The sequence below is a fragment of the Hylobates moloch genome, unplaced genomic scaffold (assembly GCF_009828535.3).
Source record: "Hylobates moloch isolate HMO894 unplaced genomic scaffold, HMol_V3 SCAFFOLD_18, whole genome shotgun sequence".
In the NCBI taxonomy this organism is placed as follows: domain Eukaryota; kingdom Metazoa; phylum Chordata; class Mammalia; order Primates; family Hylobatidae; genus Hylobates; species Hylobates moloch.
Window position 1 is genome coordinate 11,943,251 of NW_026652293.1, and position 20,539 is coordinate 11,963,789.

Sequence of the window (20,539 nt, forward strand, 5' to 3'; positions counted from 1 at the left end):
CTGGCCTACTTTTTTTCTTTTTAAGACAGACGGCTAACATGGGTATGAGACTGGAACATTTTAATTATTTGGATATTGGCCAAAAATAAAGTTTGAGAAAAATGACAGGAAACAAACAGGAAGAATGTGCCTGATACAGAATGCCTGAGGGCATTCTGGACTTAACAATGGGAGCAGAACTCGATAATTCTCAAGGTACAGCAACCAGATTTGGATTCCATTCAAATGCCAAAAACAACCATGAATGGGAACGCCAATTTGGGAAGAAACATAAACATCATGGAAGAATCATGAACTAGGCAATATTAGATTGTTACTAGGTGAAGCTTGAATCGGCCTCTGGACTGTTTTAGAGGTTCAGATGAGTTCAAGCTGTAGGGTGCAAACAATTTTCACTCAAAGGACACAAGAATATCTGGCCTGCCAGTCTAAGTGAACAATATAACCAAGTTAATGACAGGTTTAAAGAGTTTCTTTATATATATATATATATATATATTTATTTATTTATTATACTTTGAGTTCTAGGGTACATGCACACAACGTGCAGGTTACATATGTATACATGTGCCATGTTGGTGTGCTGCACCCATTAACTTGTCACTTACATCAGGTGTATCTCCTAATGCTAATCCCTCCCCCCACCCCACAACAGGTTTAAAGAGTTTCTAGAATCCTGGCATGTGCTGAAACATACCTGAGAGGTTGAGGTCTGCAAGGATGACACTGGTCAGGAACCCATGCATGTCAAAATGAATCCTGCCATTTTTCACACTGTCAGTGATGATGGCCTTCACTGAGCCTAGGGCAAGCATGCATGCCTCATGGATCTTCCACCTGTGAAAGGATACTACAGCCTAGTAAAACATACTATACTGCCAAAAAAGATAAATATTTGAGGAAAGAAGATTCAGAAAAGGGCACTCCAGCACAATCTCTTCCAAAAGAGTCATTTACCTTAAGCCCTTCCATTGTAACCTATAGCTGAAAACCAGAGTGAAATTTTAATAAGAGATTAAATCTGTTATTAAATTAAACCAGATTTTCAAATTAAGATAAAAATAAATCCATCCTTTCAAGACTTTTTAAGAAGGGGTAAACAAAAGCATCTTAACCAATTAGCGGCTCACTCTTACCAGTGCTCAGTGCCACTGTTTTTGGTTTGCTCAGCTTCTTGTAAATGTCGAGTGGCTGCAGCAGCCAGGGCTGCTGCACTTTCATTCTGGAAATCTGTGGCCACAGCCTATAGAGAGAGAAGAGCTAATAAATCTGTTTGTGCCCATTAAATGCATTTTAATTGTAAACCGCTTCAGTCATGACTGTTAGAAGTGATTGGTTCAAGCTCTTTCACACACATGTGCAAACCCCTAATTGTATTAAAAATGTTATATCAGTAGGTCAGGGTCTCTAATGAAATTAAAGTAGTATCTGCATTTCTGTAGTGCCTAGGCATTGTAAGGCTAACCAGTTGCCTCCTTTGGCTATATTCAGCAGAGTATAAGTGAGCAATAACACATCTAGCTTTGGATGACAATGGACCAAATATTTGCTCTCTTGGAGCCTGATCATAGAAAAATAAGTCTAATCTACTAATTGGAACTGAATATAATTTCACAGCTCCTTAGAAATACTAAATGATAATGAGAAGTGATTCATCAACAGAGAACAAATCTCGTACCCAACAAGAAGCAAGTGGCAGTTTCTTCTTAGTATTTCAGCCTAGAGACAACTCTATGCCCTAGTCAGAAGAGGCAAAGAAAACACGAGCAGGTATTTGGATGTTCATCTTTCAGCAATCTGTTTTGTTTTGTTAGGTTTGCCAACCTTTTGTCTGTGCTACAGATTCTTGTTGAAGAGTGAATTAAGCTGAAATGGTTTTTTTTTTTTTTTTTTTTTTGGAGACCAAGTTTCACTCTTGTCGCCCAAGCTGGAGTGCAATGGTATAATCTTGGCTCACTACAACCTCCGCTTCCCAGGTTCAAGCAATTCTCCTGCATCAGCCTCCCGAGTAGCTGGGATTACAGGCATGCGCCACCACGCCTAATTTTGTATTTTTAGTACAGATGGGGTTTCTCCATGTTGGTCAGGCTAGTCTCGAACTCTGGACCTCAGGTGATCTGCCCGCCTCGGCCTCCCCAAGTGCTGGGATTACAGGTGTGAGTCACCACGCCCAGCCGTAAACTGAAATGTTATTGATTCAACTACCCTTACTCCATGGAACACTTTATCCTCTATACAATTCTCCCCGGCACCCCGGCCCTATGGTCTGCACAATTCTTTTATCTAATATTTAGTTATAAGTTAGAACCAGTAGCAATGCTTTTAGAATTTCTGAGTCTCGAACTTCATTTCAGAAACTCTCTTGCATCCCCAATAAAGTCTGAGATAAAGACACCCAACAACACTGCTCACCTTGGATTAGTTGTCTAGAAAAAAGAAGAAATGCTCAAGTGACTGATAGAAATTATGTGGCTGAAGTATCAAGGTAAACTTACCAGCAACAAGTCTTGAGCTGCTATTCTAACAGTATAGGAGAATGTATCATCATCTTCATCTTCTACAAATTGTTGGGGGTTGGCTGTCCATACTTTAATCTGAAAAGATCAAGTTATGTCTTTGTGATGCTGCCAATCTGATTCATAGCTTTTCATCAACAGATACAGGAAGATTTCAATCTATTATCCTGAACAAAACTCTAGCCTTTTGCCGGACGCAATGGCTCACAACTGTAATCCTGACACTTTGGGAGGCCAAAGTGGGAGGACTGCTTGAACCCAGGAGTTTGAGACCAGCCTGGGCAACATAGTGAGACCCCACCTCTACAAAAAATGTCAACTGGGTATGGTGGCATATGCCTGTGGTCTCTACTCGGGAGGCTGTGAGGTAGGAGGATGGCTTGAGCCTGGGAGGTCAAGGCTGCCGTGAGCTGTGTCTATACCACTGCACTCCAGCCTGAGCAACACAGCAAGACCCTGTCCCAAAAAAACAAACAAAACAAAACAACAAAAACTGAAACAAAACCTCTAGCTTAAAAAATCTTTTCTTTTTGATGTAGAGAAACAAATACCTTCAAGTAGCAGGGTAGGTAGCAATGGCTATTGCTCTCTTTTAGAATCTGGCTGATTACTAGCTCTCTGCCAATGTCAACCTGTTGTTACCCTTTGATAGATCCATTTTCTGAATAGATTAAGTCTGATGGACTATTCATTGTGAAAATTATGTCAATTCTTGTGCTGTTTTAAACGAGGCATTATCTAATTTTTGAACGTTCTTTGCTGCTTTTGATGACCCACCATCAGGCTAATGGTCTGATCATTACATTTTACTTCAGGGAAGGAATAGATTCTCCTAAAAATCAGGGTCTTAGGTTAGTGGTCCTGTGAGATTTTCTAATGGCAAAAGTGGGCCAGGCACAGTGACTCATGCCTGTAATCCCAGCACTTTGAGAGGCCAAGGTGGGCAGATTGCTTGAGCCCAGGAGTTAGAGACTACTAGCCTGGGCAACATAGTATGACTTTTCTGCCAAAAAAAAAAAAAAATGCCAGGTATGGTGGTGAACTCCAAAACCTTGGATTTGGCAATAAAATGATGTCAAACCTTTCCCAGAACTTCACATGAAATTATTCTTCTTGTGTCTATTTTTAGAAATACAGTGTTCACCTGACCAAGACCTCACATTCTTCAAGTTGCACTTTCCAAATACAAGATGGTAACTGTCTCTCAAATATTATTTACCTGCTCCTCAGTGATTTGCATGTACAGGATAATATAATAAATCAATTCAGGCAAGGCTTTCTTAACAGTGCTTTTGAATTTGCTATTTTCTAGTAGAGCATGGACAAATTCAAAAATGCTAAAGACGAGATTTTCAAAGCCCAGGACTTCACCTGCAGGAAATACACAAGAGAAGAAATTAATGACAAGAAAGCAAAAGGAAAGCATATATGCAGAAAATGAACTACATAACCTTTGTAAATTATTGAATATTTAAAGTACTTGCTAATGATTATTCCTGAGGAATTGGGAGAGAGGGCTCAGAAGTCACAAAACGTAATTTTGAGGATATTAAATATTCTTTGGTTTTTCAAGTAAAAGAATCAGAAACACTGGATATATTTGCCAGTATGTCTATTGTTCTAATCTGAAATAATGAGAAATATTAAAACAGAAATGAAAGATTCATGATCTGGCACCCCCAAATGAAACACAACAAAATGCCAGAAGTAGGCTAGATTAAATGGCCTTAAAAGTATCTCTTCCAATGCAGAAATTCTACGATTTTATGAGATTTATGCAACTACCTATGAGAAACAGATTAAAGATTGTCAATTCTGATTTCCCCACATCTAATGCATTGAAAATAAACTGAATTAGAAAACACTTAATAGAGTGAAGCCTCTCAAGTTACGGTTTTTCCCCCCCATCTCTGGCTTATTTTTCTTCTCCCACTAACTGGTATTTCTATAAAGACCAAATAAACTACATACCATCAGAATCCACAGGATCTTCTACTTCTTCTGTGTAATTTACTTCTGTCCTCACATAAGTATGATGAAGAGTAAAGAAATACAATTTGGAGTCTGCTTTACATATAATCTACAAGGAAATGTTACATGTTCCAACACTAAAAGTAGACACCTTAAAAAAGCCTGTGTAAGAAGAGTGGAACCATATGAATGTGAAACCCAGTGCGAGATTCCTAACTATAGGTGGTAGTAGCTCCCTTAAACTTTCAAGAAAGGATATAAAGCTGCACTCTCGGTTAGGGTGTTCCAAACAATAGGCAGAATCTGCTGCATGGAGGACACCATGTGCTTTGGGAAGTTTTTCACTAGGGCTGTCACTGCCTAAGAAGTTAAGAGAAAAGGACCCAAGTTATGAGTGATATATAATAAATAAATGATTTCAGACCAGCCCCTCAAACTCCAAATATTTCATTGGTAGTAAGTGTTTACCTTTAGGACCTCCATCTTAAACCCACTGTCAGATGTGGGGCCATCTGGTATCTGGAGGGCCTGAACAAAGGCCTCTGTGAACTGCTGTACCACGGGAAAGATCAGGACTTTGGCTGCACCCTGATAACAGAAACCAAAGTCAATACTGGACAAATCCCTAATCCATGGCTTCAACACATTTATATCAAACACTGATATTTGAAAGGCACCTAAAGCTCTCTTCAGGCTCCAAGCCTGATCAGAATAGAATAGCTATAAAGTCAATGAAGGTGTTACCTAAGATTTCATTTTTCCTTAACCAGCACTTGCAGTTCTTCATCAAAGCCCTCTTAAAAACTATTATGTAAGACCAACTTTCCTCCTAACTGCTTCTGAATCACAGGGATTGGTATTTTTCAGCTAGCTTTGCTTCACACAAGAGGGCCATAAAAGAGTAGGAAAAGTTCTAAGGGATGACTACTATGAAAAGGATATAGGCTAAGGTGTTTGAAGAAGAAAGACTCAAAAGAAGACTAAGCTTTTTACAAGTTGAAAATTCAATCAGGCCAGGTGTGGTGGCTCACACCTATAATCCTAGCACTTTGGGAGGCCACAGTGGGAGGATCACTTGAGCCTAGGAGTTCAAGATGAGCCTGGGCAACATAGGGAGAGACCCCGTCTCTACAAATATAAATTCATTAGGCTGGGCGCGGTGGCTCACGCCTGTAATCCCAGCACTTTGGGAGGCCGAGGTGGGTGGATCACGAGGTCAGGATATTGAGACCATCCTGGCCAACATGGTGAAACCCTCTCTCTACTGCAAAACAAAAATTAGCTGGGCATGATGGCACGTGCCTGTAGTCCCAGCTACTCGGGAGGCTGAGGCAGAAGAATCACTTGAACATGAGAGGCGGACGTTGCAGTGAGCTGAGATTGCACCACTGCACTCTAGCCTGGCGACAGAGCGAGACTCCATCTCTAAATAAATAAATAAATTCATTCGTTCATTCATTCATTCATTCATCAGCCGGGAGTGGTGGCACATGCTGGTGGTCTCAGCTACTTGGGAGGCTGAGGTGAGAGGACTGCTTGAACCTGGGAGATTGAGGCTGCAGTGAGCTATGATCATGCCACTACATTCCAGCCTGGGTGACAGAGCAAGATCTTGTCTCAAAAAAAAACCCAAATAAATAAAATAATAAAAATATAGCTGAGTGTTGTGGTTCATGCTTATAATCCCAGCACTTTGGGAGGCTGAGGGGGGAAGATTGCTTGAGCCCAGAAGTTCAAGACCAGCCTGGGCAATACAGTGAGACCCTATCTCTACAAAAATTTAAAAAAGAAAATCAGCCAAGTGTGGTGGTGCACACCACACCTGTAGTTCCTACTGGGGGTAGGGGGATCACTTAAGCCCAGGAGTTCAAGGCTGTAGTGAGCCATGATTGCACCACTGTAGTCCAGCCTGGGTGACAGAGCAAGACCCTGTCTGGAAAAATAACAATAATAATTTAATAAAAATGTTAAATCTATCTCTAATGCTGGTTAGTGTGCTTTTTCGTGCTGCTATCATGAAATGACTCACTGCTCTGCATGAATAAAACTTTTAAGCATGAAGTCTGTTATTGATCCAAAGACCTGCTTACCTTTTCCAGCTCCTCCATGTTACAGATCATATGGGCACAAGTGGTAAAAATCTCCACGGCTCGGGAACGGGTTCGAATACCATACACCTGGAAAAAAGGTTACAGCATAACAGCACAGCCACGAGACTGGAGTGTGTAGGTATGTGTGTATCTCGGACTAGAAGTAAAACTATGACTAGTGAATCCTCACATGAGATTGGATGCCCTCGAGAGATGGGAAATGTAATTCATTTATGTCCAGGAGGCAGACTTCTGTAATTCAGAGAATGAAAGGTAGCAGAATCATAATGTTGGAACTTACTGGAATGAACCTTATATAAGGGCCTCTGTGGGTTCATTTGATTAAAAAATACCAGACTGGGTAGTGCTTAAAATCCCAACACAGCCAATATATTTCCTTTAAAATGCAGACCATTGGTTGGGGGCAGAGGGGAATAGGGAAGCTAAAACATTATCCATCAGGTATTTATACCTTACTATAAATGAGTTATCATTCATACACACACTAATCAAATATATATTCAATATATTAAGGGTGTATTATGTGCAATGCAGTGATAGATTGCTTCCAATTACTTAGCTGAGGTAGGCAAGCGTAGGTGGGATAACTCAGTACGAGGCTGGAAGTAGCATGAAGGAAGGCACTATTTATCTACTTAGGGGCTACTGGATGCCAGGAAGTACGATATGTGAAGAAATATTTCAGCTATTTCACTCTTTTATCAAAGGCTTGCCCTTGTAGTTGAGTGAAAGGTCTAAGGTTAATGCAGATTCAGATCCAGATCCTTGTCAATTCTGGTTTTTAGGTATTGAGATCAGTTGCAAACACCATAATCTCCCACCTGAAAGGCTGAGGGCTGAAGAGAGCCTGAACTCACTATAATCTTGGAGCTGAGATTTCATACCTCAGCCATGGTGAAGATCTTATACATCTCTGGGAGAATGACAGGAGCAACAAGTGGCATCTGTGTGTCTGTCACTTCGCGAGTGAATTCTACAAAGAAAAAAGTAGTACTGTTAAAAAAAAAAACAACTGCTTCATAAAGATATTAAGTGTGATATTTTCTGAACTGCTTCTAGGTGGAAGTTCCCAAACAGACAGCACACAGGTAAAGACACTGGCCTGGTGGTCTCATTCTGTGAAAGCAAAAGTAGCAAGAGTTACTGATTATTTGTTAGAAGGAGAAAGAATAATATGGACATAGAGAAAAATACAAGAGATTAAAAAAGAAAACTTTAATATAAATACTGAAAGAAAATCTGTAATAGAACTGCATAAAAGTCCTTGTGAGGTCAACTTGGGAAAATTCTGTATTAATTTATCTTGTGCCCATCTGTCAACATTCAGTTACACTTCGAGGTTTCTTACCTTTGGTTCTGTTTTCAGTACTTTCGCTTCGCAAGCTGGTTTGATGCATGTAATAAAATATGTACAGACTTACTAGGCCTCAACTCCTCTTTGTATATGTTACTCTTCTCAGATTTTATTGACCTGAAAATCAGAGGCTGCTGCTAACTGGAACAAATGGGAATTTTCTATATAAATGTGACAAAAAGCAACCTATACACAGAATGAGACTTGAAGGTGATGGAAATATGGGTCGTACCTTTCCCTTCACGTCTCAAAAAAAAAAAAAAAAACCAAATACACCACACACAAGGCACTGAGACAGCACAAAGGACCCTGGATTCATGTTACAAAGCAGCAGAATAAAAGCTCTTGAGTTCCAGTAACTATCCACTTTACCTGATGCTTTTCCACGTTATCATTATAAAAATGGACATACGGGCCAGGAACAGTGGCTTATGCCTGTAATCCCAGAGCTTTGGGAGGCTGAGGCGGGAGGATCACTTGAGGCCAGGAGTTCAAGACCAGCCTGAACAAGATCTGCCAGTACATTAAAAAAAAAAAAAAAAAAAAAAAAAAAGCTGCATGTGGTGGCATGTGTCTGCAGTCCCAGCTACTTAGGATGCTGAGGCAGGAGGCTCGCTTGAGCCCAGGAGGTCAAGGTTACAGTGAGCTACAACAGTGCCACTGTACCTGAGCCTGGGTGACAGAGTGAGACCATGTCTCAAATAAATAAATAAATAAATAAAATTAAAAATAAAGCTAACCACTTGGGACATTTTGGAGGAAGATACACAGCTAGAAACGCAAGCTGGCATTTTCAAGATTAAGGTACTCCACAATTTTGAACAATATCAATCCCCACAAGTCAAATGAAGATCAAATACTCAAGGTTGAATTTTCTTTACAGCTGTAATTTCCTCCTCAAGAATAAAGTCTGAGCTTTGAATGGTGAGTGTTCTATTTTATTTAGAAATTCAAGGAAATTAGTCCAAACAAATATGATAGATGGCATAATAACAAGTTTTTATGAAAAATACAGTATAATTTAATTCTGCTAATAAAGTGCTTGACTGCTTTTTACTCTACTATACTCAACCCTGGTATCAATTTATTAGTACTTTATAGGTTTAATTCCAAAAGTTTTCTGAGGTGATTCAGCAAGTCAGAAAAATTCTAGGACTCCAGCAACACCTCAATCTCCAAACTTCTTTGAGAACGAAGAAAAAGCTGTATCTGGTGGATCAAATCTTCTAATCCTTTGCTGCTATATTTGCATTTCCTTTACACCATGAGCCTTAGTTGGTTCTCATTTATAAATAGATAAGTTTAATAGGAAGCCTCATTAAAGGGAAACTAGTATAGTATCTTGAAAAACTCTGAAAAGAATCAGTCCCATTCTCCTAATGGGCCTCTGTCCAACCACCAATGTCCTGCTATCTTCATGCACGCCTAAGTTTTTGTTGTCAGAGTACAGTCTACTCTCGTTTGAAAGTATTTGGAGCAAGTATTTGGGAATGGGCCTTGGCTGCTAGCCACTCCATGTCTGGTGACTATTACAAAAGGAGACAAATTTCCCCAACAGTTCTTTCCCTGTGGCTGGCAGAAAAGTGATCTCACTGAACAGTAATTTCCTTAGTCAAACACAATAAGAGCTCTTCAGCATCCAAATCAAGATAAATGTACAAAACCTTTCTCTCTAGGTTTGTCAAAGGAACCTGAATTTCATGTTGGAAGACTGAGAGGGAACAGGCTTCCTTTCCTTGGTAGAACATGTATCTGTTAATTGATATCCTGGCACTATGAAGTGGTGAATAAAGAATCCTAAAAGGCCAATTCCATGGAGAGGGGTGTGTGAAATCACCTGAATAATGAATGAGTCATAAAGGAGAAGCAAGGGCAATAAGCAGAGAAGTGAAAATCTGAGCAAGGAACATTCTGATCTTTTTGGTAAGTCTGTTCTGTATCTGAGCTAAAAACTGAAGCTTTGTCACAGGCAATCAATATGAATATAGTGGGTAGTTCAAAAAGGCAGCTGGGGCCTGGGAAGAGGTCATTTTGAAAGAAAAGGAGAAGAAAGATTTGCATTTGACAAGAGTTGATATTATCTACCATTAACATCACATGGACTAGCAAAAATGGGCCTATGTGCCAAGTTCAGTAAACTGAGATTGAGACAGAATAGAATCGGCATTCACAACTAGGCAAGAATACATTTCAGGTAAGCTAGCAGGTCATAGAAAAACAGATAAGATATTGGTGGGACTTCTACAAACCTATATGAACGAAGGAGAAAGATGATTTCTAAAGGATCAGTACAGGATGACTAAAGTCCAGGTAAGAATTTCTTGAAGGCAAAACAGAGTAGTGACTTGATCTAGGGAATAAGAGGCAGGGAGGAACTTGCAAAGGACTGGGAAACTCAGGCCATCCCTAAGGATATAAGAAAGCAGATTCTGGGAGGGATTGATAGCTTAATCAGGTTTAGAAGAGATATCCATCAAATCTCTTTGAACTAAAAGTTGAAGTATTTTTATCAACTTCTCAGAACAGAGAAGGAAAAGATACTGAGACTACATATTCTTTAACTGGCTAAATGAAGGTCAGGATTACATGGCTATACTGTTTTTATCTTCTTTTTAAATATTTCTATAAAAATCCATTTTACAATTCTTAACTTTGCCTTGGTTGAACTAAGTGGAAAAATAATATATAGTAATAATGATAATCATAGTAACTGAACTTTACTGAACAAGTCAATAAAGATAGATTAGCTCATTTAAACTACACCAAAAGCCCCTTTGATGCAGACACTACTATCATCTTAATTTTATATAAAAGTAAACTCAGGCTCAAAGAAGGTAAGTGAAGGATCAAGGTGAAGCCACTACAAAAATCCAAAATCTGAATACTCCATCACTATGCTAATACTGTATCTGTAAGTGGTAGGTTTGGGAGTAGAAGTAATACTACACAAACTTAATTCCCTAGAAAAAAACAATAGAGCTGGAGGGTAGATGGAGAGATAAAAACTAGGAGGGAGGAATAACATCAGCAGCAATTCCTACTGGTCCAGGCCATTATATCACATAGCTTCTGGTAATACTCCTGTCGCTTGAGATCCAAGTACCAATACCAGGGAAAAGGGCTTCTGGTACCTGTCAGCACACGCATGGCTCCATGGACGGCATTTAAGTCTCCGCTCACCAACATCTCCATGAGCAGGTTGAAGAGTTGGGGCCAAGCTTCAGGCCAGTCCCAGTGGGCAATGGCTGACACTGCATAGGCCACACTGGAGCGCACTTTGCTTATCGATTCTCTCAACCCATTAGGCAATAGCTCCCGGATAACAATTTTTGCCTGTAAGGGATAAAAGTCCACCTGCTATTAGATCAGGTTATAAGTGACTGGCAGAGCCCAGTTCAGTTGGGAACTGTGTTGGAAAAACAATGAGTACAAGGTACTGCATGTCTATAGAAAACTCCTATACATAAACTTGACAATTCATTTGGAGGATTCATCTGTGATCTTTAAACTTATGCTGTCCATTACAGTAGCCACCAGCTACACATGGCTATTAACATTTTAAAACATTTAAAATTCAGTTCCTCAGTTGCACTAGCCCCATTTTAAGTGTTCAACAGCCATATGCAGCTAGTAGCTATTGTTTTAGGCAGCACAGACACAGAATATTTCCACAATTGCATAAAGTTGCAGTGGAAAACATTCCTCCAGACCTTATACCTCAAAATTTCTTGGGGACTCAGGATGATTGCACAGTACTGCACTAAGTACAAACATTATTTCATTTAATTCTTAAACCCTTAGTTGGTATTTTTATTCTCACTTTGGAGATTTAGGAAATTGAGGCTTAGGTGTTAACTACATTTCCAATGATCTCATAGCTTGTAAAAAGCAAAACTGGAATTTGAACACAGACCAGCCTGATAGTTGAGCTCTTTAATGTATAGCTCTATGCCTGCAATGCCAGCCACCAATCTCCTTTTCTGCCTAGTCTTTTGATTGCTCCATGCTATCAAAGAATGTTGATAGTCTAATCTCTTAAAATGGACCCTCAAATCTCCTCAGGTAGACTAATCAAGTAACTGACTTACCCTTTCTGTAGTTTCAGGAGGCCTAAATTTCTCTGATTGGGCACACCAGTGAGTCTCCACATATTGTTTCAAGATGACTGATGCCAGCTGTGAAGAGAATAAGCCAAGTAGTACAGCAAGAAAAAGATTTTTTTCACACATAAAAACTATATACATGGCCTGATACATCTGAAGTATATCTAAATCTGGCACAACATCCTAGGTTATTTATACATTGGCCTTATTGTTCTTTCCCATAAGAAAGTTTCATTACCAAGGAAAGGGAAACTACTTATAAATTGGGCCAGTCTGGACTTACCTGACGGATTGCCAGTGCCCCCTGGGGATCTACAGTCAGTTCTGCCAAGTGAACACCAAATTCTGAAAGAGAAAATGTTATTGAGTCTAAGGGCACCCAGCAAAGCCATAGCAATTTACTAAGCTCTAACCCTGATGCCAACAAGATTCCAGAAAGAAACTTAATCTGTTGTTCCAAAAAGAGCTGATAACTGCTAAGACTGATTCCTCCAAGTAAAAGAAACAAGTTGGCTTGCAGGACATGCCTTGTTACAATGAAGTTCCAACACCCTTACACTTTTTCCAATCACTGCATAGCACCTTCCAGCCATCTTCCCTTCCAAGATGACAACACCTTCCTCTTAGACCAATTAATGTGGTAATTGAAACATGGAGCCTGGCATGGTGGCTCACGCCTGTAATCTCAGCACTTTGGGAGGCTGAGGTGGGTGGATCACTTGAGGTCAGGAGTTTGAGATCACCCTGGCCAACATGGTGAAACCCCATCTCTACTAAAAATACAAAATTAGCCAGGCTTGGTGATGCATGGCTGTAATCCCAGCTACTTGGGAGGTGGAGGCAGGAGAATTGCTTGAACCCAGGAGGAGGAGGTTGCAGTGAGCTGAGATCACACCACTGCACTCCAGCCTGGGAGACAAGAGCAAAACTGTCTCAAAAAAACAAAACAGGCTAGGCACAGCGGCTCACACCTGTAATCCTAGCACTTTGGGAGGCCAAGGCAGATGGATCACAAGGTCAGGAGTTTAAGACCAGCCTGGCCAAGATGGTGAAAACCCCGTCTCTACTAAAAATACAAAAAAAATTAGTCAGGTGGCCGGGCGCGGTGGCTCACGCCTGTAATCCCAGCGCTTTGGGAGTCCGAGGCGGGTGGATCACGAGGTCAGGAGATCGAGACCATGGTGAAACCCCGTCTCTACTAAAAATACAAAAAATTAGCTGGGCGCGGTGGCGGGCGCCTGTAGTCCCAGCTACTCGGGAGGCTGAGGCAGGAGAATGGCATGAACCCAGGAGGCGGAGCTTGCAGTGAGCCGAGATCGCGCCACTGCACTCCAACCTGGGCGACAGCGAGACTCCGTCTCAAAAAAAAAAAAAAAAAAAAAAATTAGGCATGGTGGCGGGCACCTGAAATCCCAGCTACTTGCGAGGCTGAAGCAGAGAATTGCTTGAACCTGGGAGGCAGAGGTTGCGGTGAGCTGAGATTGCGCCACTGCATTCCAGCCTGGGCTACAGAGCAAGACTCTGTCTCAAAAAACAACAAACAAAACAAAAACAAAAAAACATGGGACCATATCTATTCCTGAGGACAACTTAAAAGGTTAGATTTCACGAGTTGTCCAGATATATGCCACCAATTATGAGCTGATTAAGTCCAAGAAAATCTGGCTTCAACAAACTTAGTCCTAAAAATGAGTAGTTTCCAACAAGTGATGGAACTTGAACTGCACATTGGGAGGCTGTAAGTAACTCTTACTTTCAAATTAAAATTTATTTTTAAAAAATGATTACTAAAATAAATTTTGTTTTAGACACAGGGTCTCACTCTGTCATCCAGGCTGGAGTGCAGTGGCATAGTAATAGCTCACTGCAGTGTCAAACTCCTAGGCTCAAATGTACTTCCTGCCTCAGTCTCCCAAGTACAGATGCACGCCACTGTGCCTGGCTCCAAATTAAAACTTAGATCTAATATATACTTGCAAAGGAGTCAACTGTCAAATATTTGTTTGTGAAAAGAGGAGGAAGAATGTAAAACCAACAGTGCATCATAATTTTTACATCTCACATTGTAGGGCTGTGCTATCCAATGCAGTAGCTATTAGTCACAATGGCTACTAAGTACCTGTAATGTGGCTGGTGAGACTTGAGATGCCTATAAATGTAATACTCACTAGATTTCAAACAGTGTGAAAAAAAGAGGAAAATACCTTTTTATATTGATCAAATGTTGCAATAATACTTTGTCTATATCAGGTTAAATGAATATAGAGTTAAAATTTAATTTTATGTTTCTTTTTGCCTTTTTAATGTAGCCACTAGAAAATTTAAAATTTCACACATGACTCATACTATATTTCTGTTAGACAGCACTATGCTAAAGAATGAACAGCAGTTTTCTAGACTTGCTTACTATTGGCATAGGTCACAGTAGGCTCATCACTCCCATTTGGAGGGAGCTACGGATTGGTGTGATTAAGAGAACAGGCTGTTTAGGTTCAAATCCTGAAGCCACCATGCCTGTCCTTAGGTAAGTTTACTTTCTAAACCTCAGCTTCCTCACCCACAAAATAAGAATATTGGTATCGGGGCCGGGCAAGGTGGCTCACACCTGTAATCCCAGCACTTTGGGAGGTGGGGGCGGGCGGATCACCTGAGGTCAGGAGTTCGAGTCCAGCCTGACCAACATGGAGAAATCCCGTCTCTACTAAAAATACAAAATTAGTGGGTATGGTGGCACATGCCTGTAATCCCAGCTACTCGAGAGGCTGAGGCAGGAGAATTAATTGAACCCAGGAGGCAGAGGTTGCGATGAGCTGAGATTGCGCCATTGCACTCCAGCCTCGGCAACAAGAGGGAAACTCTGTCCCACCCCGCCCAAAAAAAAAAAAAATACTGGTATCAATATATCAAGCAATCCTTTTAAGACTGAATAATATAACATATGTAAAATGCTTTGCACAATATCTACCATACTGGTAAAAACTTGAAGACAAAAATAAGTTATTTTGCTATTATTTTTTATTGTCTATCATGAATACACAGCTTGGCTTTCCCATCTATTTAAGTAAAGTTACTTTTCATGTAAAGTTCCACCTTAACTGGATTCTACTGAAATAGCCATCCAAAGAGCATTTATACAATAGAAAAGCTTAATACCAAGAAAGAGTTGTTACATGCAATGTTTCAGGTTCAGGGCTTATCCAAGTAACCAGGTTAAAAACTGCTGAAAATGATCTATGTCCATATTTTACAAAATAATTTTTAAAGACTTACAGAAAAGCTGAACAGTACAGAGATTTCATGGATATCATTCATCCATTTTCCTCTTACATAACCATGGTTCAGTGATCAAAAATCAGGAAATTAACATGGGTACAATACTATTAACTAAACTAGACTTGATAAGAACTTCACCAGTGTTTTTCCTTATTGTCCTTTTTCCTTCAGGATCCCACATTGTATCTGGTTGCCATGTCTCCTTAGTTTCTTCTGAAGTGTGACAGGTCTTCATTCTTGTCTTTTGTAACCAGAACGCTTTTGGTGAATATCAATCAGTTATTTTGTAGAACGTGTCTGAATTTGGGTTTGACTAAAGTTTCCTCATGTTTTAGATTGAGGTTATACATTTTTGGCAAGAATACCAGAAAGTGATGCTGTGTCCTTCTCAGTATATCATATTAGGGAGTACATACTGTTGATAATTTTATTACTGGTTATGGTAACCTTGATCACATGGCAAGGTCTGCTGGGTGTCTCTACTTAAAGGTACTGTTTTTCCCTTTGTAACTGATCCAAATCTTGGGAGAAATATTTTGACATTTTGCTATTATCCTGTTTCTTTTCAAAGTCTCGCCCACTGATTTTAGCATCCATCTGTGGGTGTTACCTGCCTAATGGTGATTTTGCATTTCTTTTATTCTCTTCACTTTATTAATTGGAATTCTTTTATAAGGAGGAAGTACTGTCCCTTATCCTTTATTTATTACAATATTATAAAAGATATATTTTGGTTTTCATCCATGATTCCTGGTTCTCAGCTCCTTGTAAGCCTTATTCTTTCCTAAGTGACTAGAGTAATAAGAATATCTTTTTTTTTTTTTTTGAGACAGAGTCTCACTCTGTCACCCAGACTAGAGTGCAGTGGCGCTATCTTAGCTCACTGTAACCTCTGCCTCCTGGGTTCAAGCGATTCTTGTGCCTCAGCCTCCGGAATAGCTGGAATTGCAGGAGTGTACCACCACGCCCAGCTAATTTTTGTATTTTTCGTAGAGACTGGGTTTTGCCATGTTGGCCAGGCTGGTCTTGAACTCTTGACCTCAAGTCTGTCTGCCGCAGCCTCCCAAAGTGCAGGGATTACAGGCGTGGGCCACCACACCCAACCAAGAATATCTTTTCTTAAAAAGTATTTGGCTTTTGTCCTTGGTTCCTGAAGTAGCTCCTGAAGGATAAAGGTGAAAGACAGTCTTTTCTTACTTACAAGATACTTTTTTCTGTCTTTTTTCCCGCACATCACCTCAACTTTCCTTTTCTTCCCCCCGCCCCCATTCCCCTACCTGATGCAATGGTCTTAGGACCAGGGCTGCAACTACATGTGCTGGAAGCAGGAATGATTCCTAAGCAAGAAATTGTAACTACGTATTGTAACTTAGGTCAGAATTCCTAATGGACTTATGGGAATGGGTTGTGCCTTCACCCCATCCAGCAAAATTGGGGCTAACAGTTAATACAGCTATATTGCCTGACAGTAAAAATAGCCCACTAGTTCTGCACCTCTGTAACCTAACCCTATCTGAATGGGGTGCACCGGGGAAGAGGTACTTGCTAGACTAGTATTGTTGCCTGCAATCTAGACCATCACAGTGGCTGATTGTAATGCCCCTTCCAAAGGCGGAAAAGTTTGGGTACTTATTAAGAGAGAAGAAACAGTAGCTCAGAGGAAAGAAATGAATAAGTGGATTATGAACTGAGAGGATTCCAATATCACATTAACACCTCAAAATAGGCTCAGAGCAAGAGATGACATTGCTTCTTAGCTCAACTATATCAAACGCATGAAATGGTAAAGTTCTGTGTTTGCTGAGACTACTTCTGCTTTTGCGACCTCACAAGAATGAAAGGAAGCCTGCCAATCTGAGCAGCCTCACCATGGGAGACATTCACACAATATGATGAACTAGACTATTAATTATTGCATGGGATTCTAGTAATGTGGCAGTATCTTTTGAGTTGGACATCCTTTTGACATAAGGGATCAGGGTTCGAAGACCCAAGGGCGGACTGTGATATTGTGACATATGTATTTGGTCTTCAACTTCATTTCCTGGCAAACAGCTCCTAAAATCCTCAGAAACTCCAAAGTGGTGTCTTTTTGTATGCTAATAAACTGACTTGATAGCTGGCAGCTCCTAGGTAGCTTCAGGATGGGTGCTGGTCACTGGAAATATCTAGGCAAGCTTAGAGGGTTGCGACTTTCATCCCCCCCACCCCACCCTCTGACAGGATAGAGGGGCTGAAGGTTAAGTTGATCATCAATGGTCAGTGGTTCAATCAATCATGGTAGGGTAATGAAACCTCCATAAAAATGCCGAAGAACACACTCCTGCATTCCAGACCCTTCCAGACCTCATCCTATGTATCTCTTCACCTGGCTGTTTATTTGTATCGTTTAGAATATCCTTTGTGGAAAATCTGTAAAAGCATTTCCCTGAGTTCTGTGAGCTGCTCTAGCAAATTAATCAAACCCAAAGAGGGGAGTCCTGGGAATCCCAACTTGAAGCTGGTCTGTTAGAAGTTCCAGAGGCCTAGACTTGTAACTGGTATCCGAGTGGGTGGGGGCAGTTTTGGGGACTGAGCTTTCAATCTGTAGGATCTGATGCTATCTCCAGGTAGACAGGTTGGAATTGAATTGGAGGACACCCAGCTGGTGTCCACTACAGAACTGACTGCTTGTTTGCTGGTGGGGAGAAATCTCCACATGTTTTTGAGATCACAGAAGTCTTCTGTGTTGACTGTTGTAGTGTGAGAGCAGAGGAAAAATGGTTTGTTTTTCCTAATATTTATTTATACCTATATGAACTCCTAAGTCTTTATTTTATTCTATGAGTTTTAACCCAATACTATCTTATTTCTTTTGTTGCTCAAATTGTTCCAGCTTTGGCCACTGGAACTCCTTCCAATTAACTCCTGTGTACTTCTATACGTCCCCATCCTTTATCAAGCACTTCCTTATTTTTTTATACACAAGATATTTTATACTTATCTTGTATTTTCTCTGTCCAAGCCGAGATATCAACTTCTCCTCCAAGGAACCCTGCTGCCTTTTAGTGGAGAATTATATTTAGAAATCAAGATGTGAACACTAGGTATGTTCATTGCTACAGGAGTATCACTATTCCTAGGCGTTCTCAGAGAACAGAGCTAGGAAGTACGGTATACCTAACCATCTAGCCATCCATCCATTTATCATACTGATTGATAGCCCAGATGCCAATCCAAACCTCGAGGTTCATTCTACTCTTCTCTTATTTGTAACTTCTTTCTCCAACAGTGATACACTTGGCTCTCATCATCTACACTTATTTTTTCAATCTTAAAATATAAAGCAATTACAGAAGTATTAATCCATACCTTTGTGAAAAACACACCTATTAACTGAAGTACAATTTTGGTGTATAGTTTTTTTAACTGTAACCTACATGATGCAGTCAAATACTATTTTACTATTTGTAAATACTATTTTACAAAGTTACTTAAGTTAGTTCTTCCTCTCACCTAAAAAGTTACGTTATTCATTTGTAAAACATTTAGGTTCATTTGTTACTACTTCTGCTCCATTTTTAGTGCCTCCCTATTGTTTGATTTTAATTTTAATTATTTATTTATTTTTGGTATGTGAAACATTACCATGATTCTCAGAGTCAAAGCTATACAAAAAGGAATAGTCCAAGAAGTGTCACTTCTTCCTCATCCCTATTACCTTGTTTTCATTACCCACTTCTTTACAACCCTTCCCCACCCACTCCATGCAGGCAGGTAACCAAAATCAGTTTCTGATTTTCTTTCCTGTATTTCTTTTACACAAATGAGCAGACACATTTTAAAAAATATTCCCTCCTTGTTTACATGAAAAAGAGTATATTATAGACACTCTTTTGCACTTTGCTTTTTTTTCAGCTAACATTATATCTTGGGATTTCCAAATCAGTTCACAGAGATTCCTGAAGTTCTTCTCTACAGCTGCATAATATACGTAGATATACCATACGTTATTCATGTGCTCTCTTCTGTATGGACAGTTAGTTTTTTTTCTAATATTTTGTTTTTATAAACAATGCTGCAGTGAATAATATTGTGAATATGTATTTTTGAAATGTTGAAGATGTCTTCAGCATAGATTTTCAGAAGTGGGATTGTGGGTCAAGAGGTAAGTGCATTTGTGGAGCTACTGGGTGTGATCAAATTTTCCTTCAGAAGGATTGCACCAGTTTGTACTCCTACCAGCAATACACAGGAGCATCTTTCCAGTCTTGCCAAAAGAATGTGTTATCATATTTAAAATTTTTGGCCAGGTGTGGTGGCTCACACCTGCAATCTCAGCACTTTGGGAGGCTAAGGCAAACAGATCACTTGAGCCCAGGAATTCAAGGCCAGCTTGGGCAACATGGTGAAACACCAAAACAGCTGGGCACGGTGACTCATGCCTGTAGCCTCGGCTACTTGGGAGGCTGAGGTGGGAGGGTCACCTGAGCCCAGGAGGTTGAGGCTATAGTGAGGAGGGACTGTGCCACTGCACTCCAGCCTGGGCGACAGAGTGACACCCTGTCTCAAAAGTAAATAAAATTTTTTTTTGTCAGCCTGACAGGTGAGAAATGGTTAATTCAATGTTGTTTTGGATTATATTTCTCTAACCACAAGTGAGTTTAAACACTTTTTGTATGTCTGAGTGTTGTTTTGGTCCTTTGTTCCTCAATTTTTAAGAATTCTTCATATATTAAAGGTATCATCCTTTTGTCTGTAGTATACATGGTGGGGAAAAAAATTTCTCCCAGTTTGTCAGTTGTCTCTTGATTTTTTATGTGGTGTTTTTCCCATGTAAATTGTAAAAAAATTTTATGTAGTCAAATTTATCAATAACATATTTTCTTTTATTGCCTCTGGATCTCGAGTCATAGTTAGAATCCCTTTCCCTATGTCAAGTTTAAAGATAAAATCACCCATATTTTCCTCTAGTACTTGTATGATTTAATTTTTTCTATTTAGACTCCTAATAATTTTAGAGTTTATTTTTAAAAAATCTAGTGTGAGATATGGGTCTAATTCCAAATGGCTACACAGTCATAGCAGCACCTTTTTTTTTTTTTTTTTTTTTTTGAGACAGAGTCTCGCTCTGTCGCCCGGGCTGGAGTGCAGTGTCGCCATCTCGGATCACTGCAAGCTCTGCCTCCCAGGTTCCTGCCATTCTCCTGCCTCAGCCTCCCGAGTAGTTGG

The 20,539-nt window shown here is 40.0% G+C and overlaps 1 protein-coding gene across 3 annotated transcripts in view; it reads right to left on the reverse strand.

Moving 5' to 3' along the window:
- IPO9 (importin 9) overlaps positions 1-20,539 on the reverse strand; it is a 49,008-nt gene that overhangs the window by 18,233 nt on the left and 10,236 nt on the right. For all 3 annotated transcript variants that reach the window (XM_058430894.1, XM_032136975.2, XM_058430893.1), the window contains exons 2-13: positions 12,339-12,400; positions 12,041-12,127; positions 11,084-11,285; positions 7,483-7,571; positions 6,578-6,664; positions 4,956-5,075; positions 4,747-4,847; positions 4,488-4,546; positions 3,736-3,887; positions 2,496-2,594; positions 1,137-1,243; positions 698-837 (exon numbers count right to left, since the gene is read on the reverse strand). In XM_058430894.1, coding sequence (XP_058286877.1) covers positions 698-837; positions 1,137-1,243; positions 2,496-2,594; positions 3,736-3,887; positions 4,488-4,546; positions 4,747-4,847; positions 4,956-5,075; positions 6,578-6,664; positions 7,483-7,571; positions 11,084-11,285; positions 12,041-12,127; positions 12,339-12,400 — 1,305 coding nt within the window. The remainder of the gene's footprint in view (positions 1-697; positions 838-1,136; positions 1,244-2,495; positions 2,595-3,735; positions 3,888-4,487; positions 4,547-4,746; positions 4,848-4,955; positions 5,076-6,577; positions 6,665-7,482; positions 7,572-11,083; positions 11,286-12,040; positions 12,128-12,338; positions 12,401-20,539) is intronic.